At 37.1% G+C, this 14765-nt stretch overlaps 1 protein-coding gene across 10 annotated transcripts in view; it reads left to right on the forward strand.

Moving 5' to 3' along the window:
- Nucleotides 1-14171, forward strand: part of EVC2 (EvC ciliary complex subunit 2) — a 64999-nt gene extending 50828 nt beyond the window's left edge. For all 10 annotated transcript variants that reach the window (XM_074541741.1, XM_074541743.1, XM_074541742.1 and 7 more), the window contains 6 exons: nt 2315-2542; nt 4241-4449; nt 5874-5961; nt 8178-8371; nt 9241-9342; nt 9826-14171. In XM_074541741.1, coding sequence (XP_074397842.1) covers nt 2315-2542; nt 4241-4449; nt 5874-5961; nt 8178-8371; nt 9241-9342; nt 9826-10171 — 1167 coding nt within the window. In that variant the 3' untranslated portion in view covers nt 10172-14171. The remainder of the gene's footprint in view (nt 1-2314; nt 2543-4240; nt 4450-5873; nt 5962-8177; nt 8372-9240; nt 9343-9825) is intronic.
- The last annotated feature ends 594 nt before the right edge of the window (nt 14172-14765 follow it).

Below are 14765 nucleotides of genomic sequence, written 5' to 3' on the forward strand. Positions count from 1 at the left end.
GAGCTAACTGAAAGGAAATCTTAATTCTGGTGGGTACCTTTTAAAAATACACAGCCCCAGTCTAAAGTTAATCCTTGAGAAAGGAGTGGGGCCAATCTTAATATGGGATTTTGAAGGCTTTTTACTTGTCTGCTAGTAGATGTTCCAAGAGATCTTTCACATGTGTATGATATGGATAATATTAGGTTTGCATGTCAGGAGGACATTGCAAGGACATTAAGTTTGTTAAACAAAGGTGGTGCACAGCTGTAGAAACTATGCATGACAAGCAGGTGTCATTGGTAATTAAAATTAGTAGATAAAAAAATAGTTTCCAAAGAGATTGCAAGATCAATTTTTCTACCAACTGGGACAAAAAGCTGTTTTTATACCTATTTCTTAGGTTTTTATACCTCTGTCCTGAAAAATGAAAAATACTGGGTTAATGTGTTAATTCAGAAATAATTTCACTTTTATGTGAGACCAACGCATCAAACACATTGTTTGATTTGGTTGCAGATGATAAAAGTGAATTTTTTATCTAGTCTAGCACCCAATCTTTGAAAGTGAGAGCAGGTGCTTGGGCAAGACTACAACAAGAAGGCAAGTATGTTCTAGCACTGTTCACAAGTTTAATAACTGTGGTCTGAGAATGTTCTAATCCTTTAACAGAGGCATTAAAATTTTGACTTCAATACCTAATGCCCTGGTCTTCAAAATTTAGGTGGTTTTAGTACTCTTCCTTGGATGTACATCAGATTATGGGCTAAGCTTTAGAGGCAAAAAAGTACTGAATAGTTTAGTAAATGTAAGGCAGCAAATGCTGTCTTACATTTTTATTAGAATCTTAATTTTAAAATTGGAAATTTAGCTTCTCTAAACCTCCTTGCTCCAGTTTTATATGCACCATCTGGCATAGCTGTTGTCATTCTAATTGTATGGCTGGTTTCAGAGCTGGCAAGAGTCAGAAAGAAACTCTGGCTGGGAGTAGATAGCAATACCAATTGAGTGATGCAGCATTTTGTTTGTTTAAGAGGAGTTCATTTGCTGTATAATGTTGAAGATGTCTCACAACCCTCATTGTAAAATACTGTGAAATATTTCTTCCTATTTTAAAATATTTATATTAATTGTATACTAATTTAAAGGATGCATTATGTTTAAAAGATTAAATATTACTAACTGTTTTAAAACACCAAGTAGTGGAGTTGGAGCTCTCAGGGTTGCATGTGCTTTCTGTATCTGTATTTTTTCTCTCTTACAATCCAGCTCTCTGGGCCCAAGTGAACAGTGCAGGGGGAGAGAACACAAACTACCTGGTAATTGTTTACTGTAGTCTTTTGAAGATTCAGCTACCTAAATGTTAAATATGCAGTGGAGCCATCAGTGTCTAACCTAGACATCCACGTTACATGTCAGTGGAAATCCATATTTTAGGATAGGAAACCTACTGAGAAGTATGTTTTCTTTGAGTATGAAGGGAGCTTAGAGTGACAAGCTGAGATGGAAGCACTTGAAGAAGGTAATGGCAGCTGGCTGCTCTGGACATTGTCCCACAGAAGCACAGTCACAGTGCAGTGTCTTTGGCTCTCAGTGGCACAGCATGGAGAGCTCATCACTCACATGCATTGGCTCGTGTGCCTGCGCATGCTGCACTTGCCTTTCACCCTTCAATAATTCCTAGGGAGGTTCCGTCAAATGTGTGGCAGCAACACAGCTATTGAGTTAAATCACTTTGATTTTATGCTGTTTGATGTTGATCCCATCCAGTTCTAATCTTAGTTGAAATCCGTTGCCAATAGACTTTTGATTTACAGTTTAACTCTGTTTTATAAAAGAAGGTTTTTCATTATTTGCTCAAAGAATAGTTGAATGTCATCAGTCAGCATTAACTGACACTTGCCAATTTGAAACTAAATACAGTCTTTCTATAAGTTCCATGTTTTTTTCAAGCAAAAGGGCATATTTTATCTTTCCATTTAACCAGAGATTTATTTGTGTTTCTAGCTTTTAATTTTATTATAATAAAAATTATATTGATCCTCTGTTTTAGGTTTGCGTTTAATATTTCCGTTTTGACTACCTGAAAAGAAAGCCTGATCTCTTTGAAGTATTTGACTGTACTGTAATTTTTAATTTGGATTACAGTAAAAACTTGAAATTGAAGGTTAAAAACACTTCTTGAAACAGTATATTACATTGTAAGATAACAGCACTGATTTCTTTGCTGTCATAATACTGCTTAATTACAGAGTACTAAAATCATAAGTGTGCATGTAAGAGTTTCTGTTAATCTATCTTTTGTGTTTTTGTTTTTGTTTTGGTTTTTTTTTAGATAAAGTATGAATTGCAGCTTGAGAAAGAATGTCACCTGCGCAATCTGGAAAATAAACTTGGAGAGTATAGTGCTTCTTTAGCCTTTCAAAAGACTATTAAAAAATCCAAAATGCTGGAGCTGTATACTGCTATCATAAATGTGCAAGCTTTGCTCTTTGAACAACTGAACACATCAAAAACCCTGTCAAAGCTGGAATGTATTCAAATTTTAGAAGCGCATAATCCTGTAAGTAATGTAGTTGTTAAAAGAAAAAAATCCTGTTAGGAAACAGCCACTATTAGAGTATCTTTGATTTAGCTGCTGGTTTGCAGTTTCTGGTTGTCCAGACATTAATTTCTGTGAGTATGTGCACTTCACTGCATTCAGTAAAAGACATAAAGAGAAGGAGAACCAAGGAAGATTGTGTGTTATTATTTTTTATTTCGTTACAGTTGCATGCAGGCAGAAAGGGCTACTTAGTTTTTATTGATTGAAAGAAAGACAAGTTTAGAAGTTATTTGGACTCATGACAGAAGAGTAAATTGTTGTGTCTGTCTTACAGAATTACTCCTGTTATAATGCTGTCCATATGCTAAATCCATAACCACATGATATGCTGCAGTTGTCAAGTTTTTAGAGATTACCTATTCAGCCTCCTACCTGTCTCACTCCAATCACACTCATGCAGCTTAAATAGCAGAAAATCTAGGAAAAACCTCTTCCCTTCACCATATTTATTACATATTTGATATCTGCCAATTTTCTAATCCTTTTTTAATACTTCAGTGCTCCGTTTTCACAAGGACTTTTTTCTGCATCTGCTATTTGAAACCATCCAAGTGAAGCTTGGGGAGAGCACTGGAGTAGAACAAGCAAAATGGGTTTTTGAGAAAAACCTCTTTGCTAGAGGGCATCATTAGACAGCTACTGCTGTGAAAATTCCTTGTTTAATTTTAATGTGGTCATCTCTACAGAGTTTTTCAGAGAGTGGCAGTTAGAATGCTTATATGCCTCCAGTTTTTCTTGAATTTGTATTAGAGCTGAAGGAAATAGTGAAAGTTGAATGTAGGAAGCATATTTTTTGCCTTTTGTGCCTTAAGTGTGAGGGGGCTTTTCAGAGAAGTTGCTTTTACCTTCTCTGTTCTTGAGCAGGTGAAGAAAAAGATTGAAGAAGGGGCAGAATTTAGACCTAGAATAGCTAACACTGGGTTAAATACAGCTGGTGAGGCAGAGGAATGGATTAAAATTCAGCATTTTCTCCAAGGTACAGGTTAGGAAGTGGGGCTTTGAGATAGTAAGCAATGTAAAAGTTGAGGTGAGACAACAGTGACATTGGAAATAGGAATATGGAGCCTTCCTTCTGGTGTCTAGTTTGACTTTTTGATCAAAGTGAGATTTTTAGCATGGAGGATCTAGTCCCCTGAAGACTTTGGATTTTAACCTTTTGATTTTCTGAGCATTTTATTTTAACCCTGACTTTATCAGACTAATTATGAATTACTGCCTTTTAACTTAAATCCCTTTGATATTAACTGTAAATTTGATATAGTAAAATTAATTAGTCTGAGTTTCTCAAGCTGTTTCAGTGGATTTAAGCAGCTTACAAATGAATGGTTCCTTAGTTTTGATCTCAGCCATGCTGACAGTCTAGTTGCTGGAGGTCCTCTCCAGTGGAAGGTTTCAGAGAGCATTGACTTTTAACACAATGAAAATTGAGTCATAGCTTTCCTCATTGTTCTGATATTCATAACGTGCCAGTCATGTTTACTGAAGATGTGCAATGAATTGAAAAGTGTAATGACTGCAAGTGGCTGGGTAGAATAAGAAATGAATAAAGTAATATCAGAAAATCTGATACCATCATCTTTTTTCTTCACTCCAAATGAAATTCTTTCTTTCAAGTTATAATTTAACTTCTTATCATCATGCATTTTCAACCTCTAGGAGATTGAAGAACTTGAAAAGAAGCTGGAGTATGAGATGTTGCATAAGGAGTCAGTGCAGCAGCATCTAATGAGTAGGCAGAGGTGGATTCTGGATGGTTTTGGACTCTCAAATGAAGCTGTGGACACGAATGCAGAAAGACATGTGACAGTTCTGTTAAGACAGGCCATGAATAAATGTAAACAATTTATAAACCTGTACCAGCAATGGTAAGTTCTTTGGCGTCAGGTTTTACTATGTTACTGCAGTTCTTATGGACTCTGGAGAAGCAGCAGGAGAAATGTTGTGCTGTTCTGGAGAGGGACTATACATCTGTATTTGATCTCTGCCTTCTTGTACTGTGGCCCAGAGCACAACTGAGAAGTTGGGAATATTGAAATGAGAAACATGAAAAAATAATAACTTAGTAGCATATAAATGGTGCTGTATGTTGCATGGCAGTCACCATTTTTTTGACAGGGATAGTGGAAAAATAATGATACTCCTTAGCATTAAGGAGGAAAATAATTTTATTCCTATTGCTTTGTCTCCCAGGAAGATAGGGAGGGACTTCAGTGCAGCATGATCTGCTGGGGTCAGAGGAAATAGCTGAGACAATTTAAATTGAATTTCCATCTCCATTGTCATACTGTAGACTGAATTCCCTGGCACACAATTATTTTTGATGAGATGTATAAACTCCTCTTCAATTTCAATTTTCCCTGGCCAGTTTTTAAGTAAAGATATCAGCAACAAATAAAATGCCTCTTGGGAGGTATACAGAAATATCTGTCTTGTCATAATGGCTGCCTAGCAAAAATGGGTGATAATTTGCAAAATTGCAGCCTATTGTATTACTTTTATTAGGGTTACAGGAGGTAGAAATGACATTTCCTTGTGTATTGCACAGTATTAAAAGCCTAGCACATTTCAAGCTTCATGTAATGTCCTCAAAGTGTGCTTACCATTAGAAAGTGGTTTTCCATAAAAACCACTGATATATTAAAAAGGGCTGTGGTAGTGGTAAGTCTGTTTTAATTCTGAAAAAGCTAGAGCATTGCTAAGTTTAGATGAACATCTTTCCTGTTGCAGAAGTGAGGAGTCAGTAGAGGATCAGATAAATCTCTGCACCAGTATCCACAAGCTGGTAACCTATCAGAAAAACCTTCAAAGAAACTGCAGCTAGGCTTTACTTGAAAACTTATTGGAAGGAACAAGTTTTGTACTTTTGTACATTGCAGGATTTGTACATGATGTCATCATGTTTTAGTCTAGAAAAAAAAATAATCACCAGCAATGAGGAAGTTTACTGTTTAATGTCATATTTCAACTGCAAAAAGACCCACAGCTTGCCTTAAAGTGTGATGAAATTTAAAAAAGAGGGAAGAAGATGGAGACTGTTTGAATCACATTGCTTTGGAGTGATTCCAGATTTGAATTGTGTGCAAGAGCAAAGCCTTAGATTCTGGTGTTTGCCTGGGGGTTCAGGGAAGCAGGAAAGAGAATTTGGCATGTTTTAGAAGTTTGGCTGCTCACAGCAGATTTGCTGACAGACAGATATGCTTCCTGAATGGGTGACCTTCCAGTTTTGTTTCCTATAATGCAGTCATTGCACCTGGGCAGATTTCAATGTTAATTCTGTCTTTCACTTCAGCTTGAGAGATGAGCAATGGAATTGCGTGGTGCTCGAAGATCTCCTGGAAAATATAGAAACGAATGCGTTTTTGGCAATTTATAGTCAGGTAAGCATGAAATTGAACAAAGTTCCAAGTTTAAATTACAGCTGTATCTGGATATCAGCTTTTCTTCTTTTTTGGGAACCATTAGATGTATTTAGAGTTACTCTCTGTTAGTAGTTGCTATCAGTTTGCAGCCTATACTATCAGTCACTTCAGTTAATTCTGGGCTACCTTTAGCCTTTTGAATTTTACTGGGTTATACTTCTGTTTATTCATTTACAAATCCTTTCAGGATTCGTCCTGTTGCATTTCATTCTATAGAGAGCTGAAGTGCCTGTTTTACTGGTTAACAGACAGATTTACAGTTGAATCTTCATGTAATGAAAAAAGGGTCTTGTTTAGATTTTGATGAGTGTTAAGAATGATTTGCATTTAATATGTTTCAAAATTAAATGATAGCAGGACTGCTAGTTAAATTTTCTAGTATCATTACTCCTACTTGTTTTCAAAACTGGTTTAAAGATCCTGAGAACATTTAGCCAAAGAGAGCAGAATAGGTCTCAGAGATCTGTCATGTTTATTCTCACTTAATGTTGCATTTTGTAAGTTTAGAGAAGAGCAGTGTTTAAAGACCAGAAGTACAAGACAGTGCTGTAGAAATTAGACTTAGGTGTCTGTATTAAGACTTATGCTCTTATTTGCATTCCTCTCCAAAGAAGAATCAAATAATTTCTTTCACTAAGTAGCCTGAGCAAACATCTCTTTGGTGTTCAACTTTGGTGCCCAGTCATTATGAAAATATTTTAAGAACTGTACGAATTTACTTATTTCTCATCAGTTTTAGGATTTTGTCTTGTTAATTCTGTGTGATCTCAGTGGTTTCCATGTAAAATCGATAACAACACGGAAGAGGCCAGAAAACTTTGAAAAGTGTTTTCTTACCTTTCAGAGAGAATTCTTTGCTTGAAGGACAATTAAGGGGAAAGGAGGTTGATTGATTTCTTTATTTTGTGTGGCTGTCTAAATTTGGCTTAAGACTGCTTTGCTGGTGATGTTTTGTTTCTTTCAAAGAGGATTCAGGTAATCCAGGAATCTCCTAGGCGAATTTACTCCTCTGAAAAGTTGTCATACAGAAAAGAAGGCAAACATTTGCTGTGACTTTTTGAAACTACTGTGGACAAAGAACCTGGCTGTCTTCCTGGGATCTTGTGGGGTTTTATGTGACATGGGCTTTGTAGTCATCTCCTCCATCAGCACTTACAGGAGGGTCTGCAGAGTGCTGATAACTCAGCTGTCATGAGGCATTGCACTTGGCATGTCTTACCTAACTTCAGCTACCTGAGTTACATGTATGGCTTGAATAGACAACAGCAGCTTTTTTCTGGCACTCTTTGAGACATTTAACTTGTTTTCATTTGCCTTACTCTTTCCTTTCCACATAGTCCTCAATATTTTGTAGACTTTTTATATTTGAAACACACAAGAGATCTGCAGAAATACCTTAGGGACAGTGTATTTATGACAACAGAGCAGAAAATAGCAATGGAAATTTGGTGTTTGGAGTGGGGCAGGAGATGGGGCTGGCTGAGTGTCTATGCAACAACTAAATTTGAATTCAGTCTACTTGAACATTATATGAACATGCTTTACCATTGACCTTTGGGCAAAAATAGGCAGGATGTTTGGAAATAAAAAAATACTACCAAAAGAAAAGCAGTTCTTCACTTCACCCCTTAACAAGTGTTACAAGCTGTTCTCTGAGCTTATCACAGAAACTTGTGTTAAGAGAAGCTGAACAATGATGTGATCAATCATGACAACGTGTAAAGTTTTTCAAGGCTGTTTTTCCCTCCATAATTTTACAGACCAAGGAATGCCACATTGCTTCCTTGCTATCTTGAAATTATTTCCTTATAGTAGAAGAATCCATAAATTAGTTAAGCCTTACATGTTAGAATGTAATTGTCTTGTGATTTTTCAAATCAAAGGGCATCAAGTACATGCCCTGAGCAGATATGCCAAGATCAACTGATTATTTAGCATTTACATTGCCAAAATCCCAAATGAAATGGACAGCCATGATATACATGGGCCACTGTGGGTAGAAATAGCAGACATGGAAGTGTGAGCACTTGATGCCAAAATTGTCACTACTAAAATAATCTTCAGTAATATTTTTTGCTTCCATAATGACTATTTATTTAATAACAGTAACTAAGATTGGCTAACATTTATTTTCAATGCTGAATTTATCTGTCTTTTACTCATTTATTCTCTAGGAGCTCCGTCTGGCAGGTTATTTAGCTAAACTGACGAGGGTGCCAGTGGGGGTGTTACACAGGGTCCTGAACTTGCTGCTGCCCTCCAGCCCACAAAGTGAGGTTCTTTCTGTCCTTGATTCCATCAGTAAATATTCAGATGGTGCTGTTGAAAGTGAAAGTAATGCAGATGAGTCTGGCAGCTGTAAGAAAAGGTAGGTGTGGTGTTTTCTGGTAGACCACTGCAAGACAAGATTGCTGTTTTATGTGTATGTCTGTTTGCTGGACAATGAGATGGACAGCTATAGAAAAAAATCACAGGTGCATAAATTTCCTTTTGAACTATTTTTCTGGGGTAAAAATACTTCAAAACTACTACCTTATTTTGTGAAATGTTTTAATTATAATAAATTTATTGATAAAAACTTAAAGTAATTTTATAAGTTCATTAATTAAACAGTTATTTCATAGATTTATAAATCCTGTTCTGATAATTTTCTTTCTGTTGCCTGAATTGGAGTTTGTTAAAATATTTTCCTTCCACTTTTTTTTTAATAATGTTCATGACACACCAGGTTTTAGATGTTTTAAAGATGTAAAGGAGATCCTCCTTCCCAATAGTGAAAGTTGCAACCTTGCAGATGTCTGTTCCTTTGTAGTTAATTACTGAAGTTCAAGGTGGGCACTGAGTTTCCCTTTTCTCAGAGACACAGGTAGAATCTCAGGGCCTTTGTCACTCCCTTTAGCCCCATTAACATGAGCTGAAATCTGTGCAGTAACACCAAGGGATGCTCAGGATCTGCTCTCCCAACTCCCTGCCATGACCTGGGCAGGAGACAAAAGCAGATGTTGGGGCACTGAGCCCAGTCCTTGGCAGCTGTGCGTTCTCAAGGAGCAGATAAGAGTCCTTGGTACCATGCCCTGAGGTGTGATCTTAACTGATTTAAATGATTTTTGGCAGGGCAGCAAGAGTTCTTGAAATCTCTGACTACATTTGTGCTGTTGCTGTCATGGGTTTGGTAGCTAAAGTCAGAGAGGGAAGAAAAATGTGTATATTTGGGGATTTTTTTTCCTTCTCCTTCAGGAAGAGCCAAGAGTTGTGGCAAGCACTGGAGAACAAAATAAGGCAAGATCTGATAAACAGAAGTTTAGAAAAGATCCCTTCTCTAAACAAGAGAAAAGACAGGTAAGGAGAAAACCAGAACAAACATACTGGGTGGGGTTTTTTTTTTTTCTTTATAGTTTATTTAATGGGCCAAGATTCTTCTAACAGCTTTTAGAATTAGTTCATAATATGCATTTTCTGGCACTTCTCTATCTAGTGCTTATGGTTCCTACAACATATTTATACATAATAAGCAATATAGTAAATACCTAAAAAGATTTTTCTGTACCTATACACAAAATTCTCACATTTTTCACATACATTGCTCATCTTCCCTATGTTTATTTATTATGAGGTTGCCTTTCCTTTTGCAATTTTGTATCTCAGAAAATGATACGTGAATTATTGGGAATTAGAATGAAAACTACAATTCTCTCTGTTGAAATATGATTTTCTTTAGCTTCCAAGTAGCTTCACCACTTCTGTGGCTAGGTGTGGTATAGGACGTTATGAATTTTTTGCCTCAGTTTTCACTTTTCACCTCAATTTTTCTCATTAATGTAGTTTGATAAAGAAGAAGCAACTTGCTGTCTTGGAAAAAGCAGCGTTCATTCATCTGGGATGTTCACCTGCACACCCTCCTGTGGAACAACCTGATCCAAATGATCCACCAGTTTCTCTGAGCTCTGCAGCTGCTGAAGCCATAGAGCTCTTGGACACAGGGGAGAAGATACTTCTGTTCCGTGAACCAAGTGATCCAAAACTTGCTTTGCATAGTTTTCCAAGGAAAAAGAAGAAGAACTTTCTTAATTCTAAAAAGGCTACTCGTGCAAACGTGGACTCACAAGAGCAACTTCCATTTAGAGTATCACTTAGGGAAGAGAAAGTTATTTCAAATTCAGTAAAATGATGAAGAAGAATGAAGTGTACAGTTCAAATAACATATGTGTTGTTTTAATCTGATTTGTCTGATATTGGAAATAGATGTAATTTTAGAATGGCACAGTTGGTGATGTGCATCTTGCATTTTTTAATTCCTGTCAGTGCTTTGTTGTACTAGGTAAATATGGGTTTTCCATGATGCACATTATGGCAGGCAGGACTCTGTGTTCCTTCACTACATTTTGGTCATTTTTGCACTGATTTTACCATAGTTGTATTTTCATAATTTATACAGGAAGGTTATTTATTGTATATAGTAGGTACTGATTTACTATTTTTTTATTTATATTTTTGTGGTAAGCTGCAGTATAGCAGATGACAAGAAGAGATGTGGTAGAAGAACCACATGTCCTCTGTTCTCTGATTTTATATTATTCTAGTTAATTTACTGTTTAACACTGTGTTCCTAATAGGCTTTGCATGTTACTTCTGCAGTCTGTGTTCTGCAATGACAGCTGGTAGTCCAGATCTTTAGCATATACTGTGTACTGAGCCTTTCATCCTGGAGTAACTTCAGCATTTCTCTGTTTCTAAACTTGCTTCTGTTGAACTGTGGCTACATTTCCAAACTGTTACATATTTACAACCTGTTGCAGTCTTTTCCTTGGTGAAGCAATGTCATCACATTTGCTCAGTAGAAAAGTGAAAAATGTAAATGGGCATGTAATGCCTTCACGAGCTCTTTTGATTGCAGTGCTGCCAATTTTTGCAAATTTAGATATTTTTAAAGTTCTTATTCCTGAATTTCTCTAAGTTGATAAGAATATAATTTTATACTTCAGAAAGAGTTAATTTTTAAACCTGTCTGGTTGACTTGAAGAGTCCAATAAACATGAATCCCAAAAAGAGGAACAGGAAAAGCTAATTAAAATAACCACATGTAATTATTAATATCTTGTATTATTCAAGCCTGTTTTGAAGGTGTTGTAACTGTATTTGAATGCTGTGCTCTGACACCACTGTGATCACATCTTTTCTATTTTTTCTTGTACAGATCTTCAGTGCCTTTTTATTAATAGGGTGCCATATTATTTGAAAATTAAAATGTTATACATGTATCTACAGTTGGCATTTTTTTTTCCCCACTTCTCTGACAAGTTTGAATATTCATTCCACAGAAGACAATTAGTGTTTCCCATCACTACTAGCATTAGAAATTGTATGCAGTAATTAGAATGACAGTCCTAATTATTATTTGATTGCATTCTTCAGTCTTTTCATGGAAGTACTTGCTGTCACAGGAAGAGGAGTCTGTCAGGGTTGTGGGAGTTCAGAGCTGCGGTTTTAACTGGGTCTGGTATTTCATCCCCAAGGCATGAGTGGGTAAAGAGAAGGGACTGTCCTGCCTTGGAAGTGGGCCAGAGCTGTACAGGAGGAGCCTCAGGTGTTTCAGAAGAGGCAAGAAAGCAATTGGAAAACTTGGACAGCTCATGGCTGCAAGGAGCACTTGAAAGCTGAAGTACCTTCTTGAATGTCAGTCCCTTCAGGATGTCTTTGCAAGCCCAGGCTCCTCACTGTTACAATATGAGAGGGAAATGACATTAACTCATCACAGATATGACATGGAGCCCAGTAGCTGTACTAGGTTACAATAATAAAATGCAACATCTGAATATTGATTGTGATATCAATTTATTATCCTTAATAAATAATCTCTCTGTAGCAATAGAAAACTGATTTGTAACTCTCTCACACCTCATTACAAATTTGAAGCAGTTCAGTGACCGTAACTTTGTAGTAGGGAAAGTCACTCCCTGCTATGAGTCACTCTCGTATCATGCAGTACATATTCAAAGAAACATCCAGATCTTGACATCTCTTGTGCCTTGTGAAAGAAGTAGCCCACTTCAGTGAAGAGTTGGCTTGCATTGAGCTTTGAGTCACACCAGAGGACAGAGGGCCAGCTGTTGATTGTGCAGCTTTGTGTGTGTGCCATAGGTATTGCCATCCTTAGTTCACAGCTGAAGTCTCCCAAAGAATGTGTGTGCTGGACAAGCCATTCAAATTCATCCTATTGGTTTCACAGTCATCAATACAAGAAGTAATAGAAGGCCAACTTCTTCAGTGTTTGAAACATTGTCCAAATCAATTGTGTTCCCCTGCAAGTTCATTGCTTCTCCTGTTGCCCTTGACAGTTCCCTGTGTACTCCCATATCCATTACACTGTTGTCCTCTCTCAACATGAAGCCATTGCACAAGGAGCCAAAGCATACAAAGAACAAGCAAATGTAACTGTCCTTGGTCAATGATTTAATCCATACAGTAAATAACAACTTGCTGGCCATGGTAAATTTTATTGAAGAAATTATTCTCCATGCTAGACAAATAAACTGTAGCTTTGTTACAATTTTTTCAACATGTGCTTCAGTAATGTCAGCTTGCAGCTAACAGCCCTTGTGCCCAGGGTTCAGGATTTTCAGGAGACTTAGTTATGCCCAGGCTCTTCAGCATTAACAACAACACACTTTCTGCTCACCTTGCTGTATTTTTGGCTTGGGATACCTGGATACTGGATTAGCATGCAATACATATTCCCCACGCTGTCAAGGTTTTATTTAAAAGAATACATTTTGAAGGTTGGTGGTTTTTTTAATAAAAAGGATCCCACATGATGAAAAATATTTCAGGAAAGATGGACTAAAAATGTCCTGCAGTGATTGAGGTGAAAATGCTTCTGTGAAACAAGTGGGTTGAGATTTCTTATCATAAATTTATATTAAATTTCTTTAACCTTGGTGTTGTGTATTAATTTATTATGAAGTAGAATACACATGCTAGACCTAATGAAGAATAATTCATACCAAGAGTGAATAACTGGATGTTCTGGAAGAGACTATCTGTGTCAAAGTCAATCTGTTGTAAACAAAAGTGGGAATACCTATATGGACCTGGCACTTCACTACAAAAATATATAAATGGAAGTAAAAGGATTGACACTTTAGCAGAAATAATTGTTATATTTTATAGGCAACTTTTATCTTCACTGATTACTGTAACTGTTTCAGGTTTAGATGAATTTTTAAACTGTTAATGTCTCTTTAATAAGGTCAGTTCTACAAAGTACTTGTCTGCCTTTTTTGAACCTGGGGAACTCATGCTGCTTTCTTTCATTATGTGGTATTTACCCAGCTGCTATTTTAACACCTTCATTTCTTCTGGGGAATGTTAAGTTTTTATGCTGTTACCTTTGTACAACCCAGTTCCAATAATTACACTGTCTTTTGTCAACAGCTCCAGCTTCCCAAGAGACTGACAGTGGGATTTGCAAAGCATCAAATGCCAGGTTCACTCATCTGTTGCCCCATGCTGTGCTTGTGTAGCTGGTGCAGCCTCAGGTGTAGCAGCATAAAGCTTGTTTTCCTTGCTGAGTTGTGAAGCTGTGCTGTCACAGGCTGTTGAGAGCTGTGTGAGTTCACATGAATAGCAATGCTGTGCAAGTGATGAACATTGTCCTTCTAGCTGAGTGTTCCAGGAAGGATCTAGCCTTTTCCACAGTCTGCTTCTCCACTCAAGGTCTCTTGTAAAAATGATTGGCAAAGGCCACCAGCTCAGGTCTTTAGTACTGTCTTCCTATTTGTTTTTTTGTTATTCACAGGGAGCAGGGCAGGGAAAGTCAGTACTGCACCCTTATGGAAGAATATACAGCAGGCTCACTGTTTGCCTTTGTGGTGCAGACAAACTGTGACCTATATTTAATGTTAATCTCATTAATATGTTCCATGAGAACTGGTAATGTCCACCTCTGTATTTGAGCAGTCTTGTTATCTAAAACCACTAGTTACTTTTCTCACCTCAGCTGTCAATTGACCAAAAGCATTTGCTTGCTCCAAGGTTCAGAGATTCCTCTGGAGAGCAGAATACAGATACTTGCAGGGAACTGAATTTTGAAGAAGTCAACATTGTTGAAGCATCTTCTTCAATTATGCCAGAGAAATTATCTCACAAAAGAGGCTGTGTATTTTCAACCACTTTTGTTTGAAAAAAGATGGCCAAATAAGAAAATAATTAAAACCTGGAAGTGGCACGTATCATTCCAGGCCATAATAGCACTCAGAACTTGGCAGATTTGAGCATTGCTGATTGAATTTAGTTCTTGATACTGTGTAGTTGAGAATGACAGCTGGTTACAATGTGTAATGGTTTTATAGTTACTCAGCTGCGCAAAGATATCCCTATATAGTGCTCCAAAAGAAGTAAAATATTTCTGTGCAGCAGCGAGTGAAGTCTGTAGCTTTCAAGAAACCCTTGTGTGTTCCCAGTTGAAGAAGGTAATCCTTGGGGATGTGTTGGGTTTTGGTTTTTTGTTTTGTTTTTTTTTTTAATGAGTTTTAGGAGACAATATATAAACGTAGATTTACTTTGCAATCTCTGAAAATAGTCCAAGCTGTGTCAGTGCTAAGAATCTGCTTATACACACTGGGTTTTATCTTTGGTGTCTGCAAACCCAAAGAGTCATTCTGTGTCATCTCTGCTCAGAAAGCACCCAGGACGAAGTGGTTCCCTACAGATCAGCTCCTACCTTGCCCTCTAGAGTCTCTGACGTTTTGGCTGGAGTTATGACA

Source organism: Zonotrichia albicollis, chromosome 5 (genome assembly GCF_047830755.1).
Source record: "Zonotrichia albicollis isolate bZonAlb1 chromosome 5, bZonAlb1.hap1, whole genome shotgun sequence".
Lineage (NCBI taxonomy): Eukaryota > Metazoa > Chordata > Aves > Passeriformes > Passerellidae > Zonotrichia > Zonotrichia albicollis.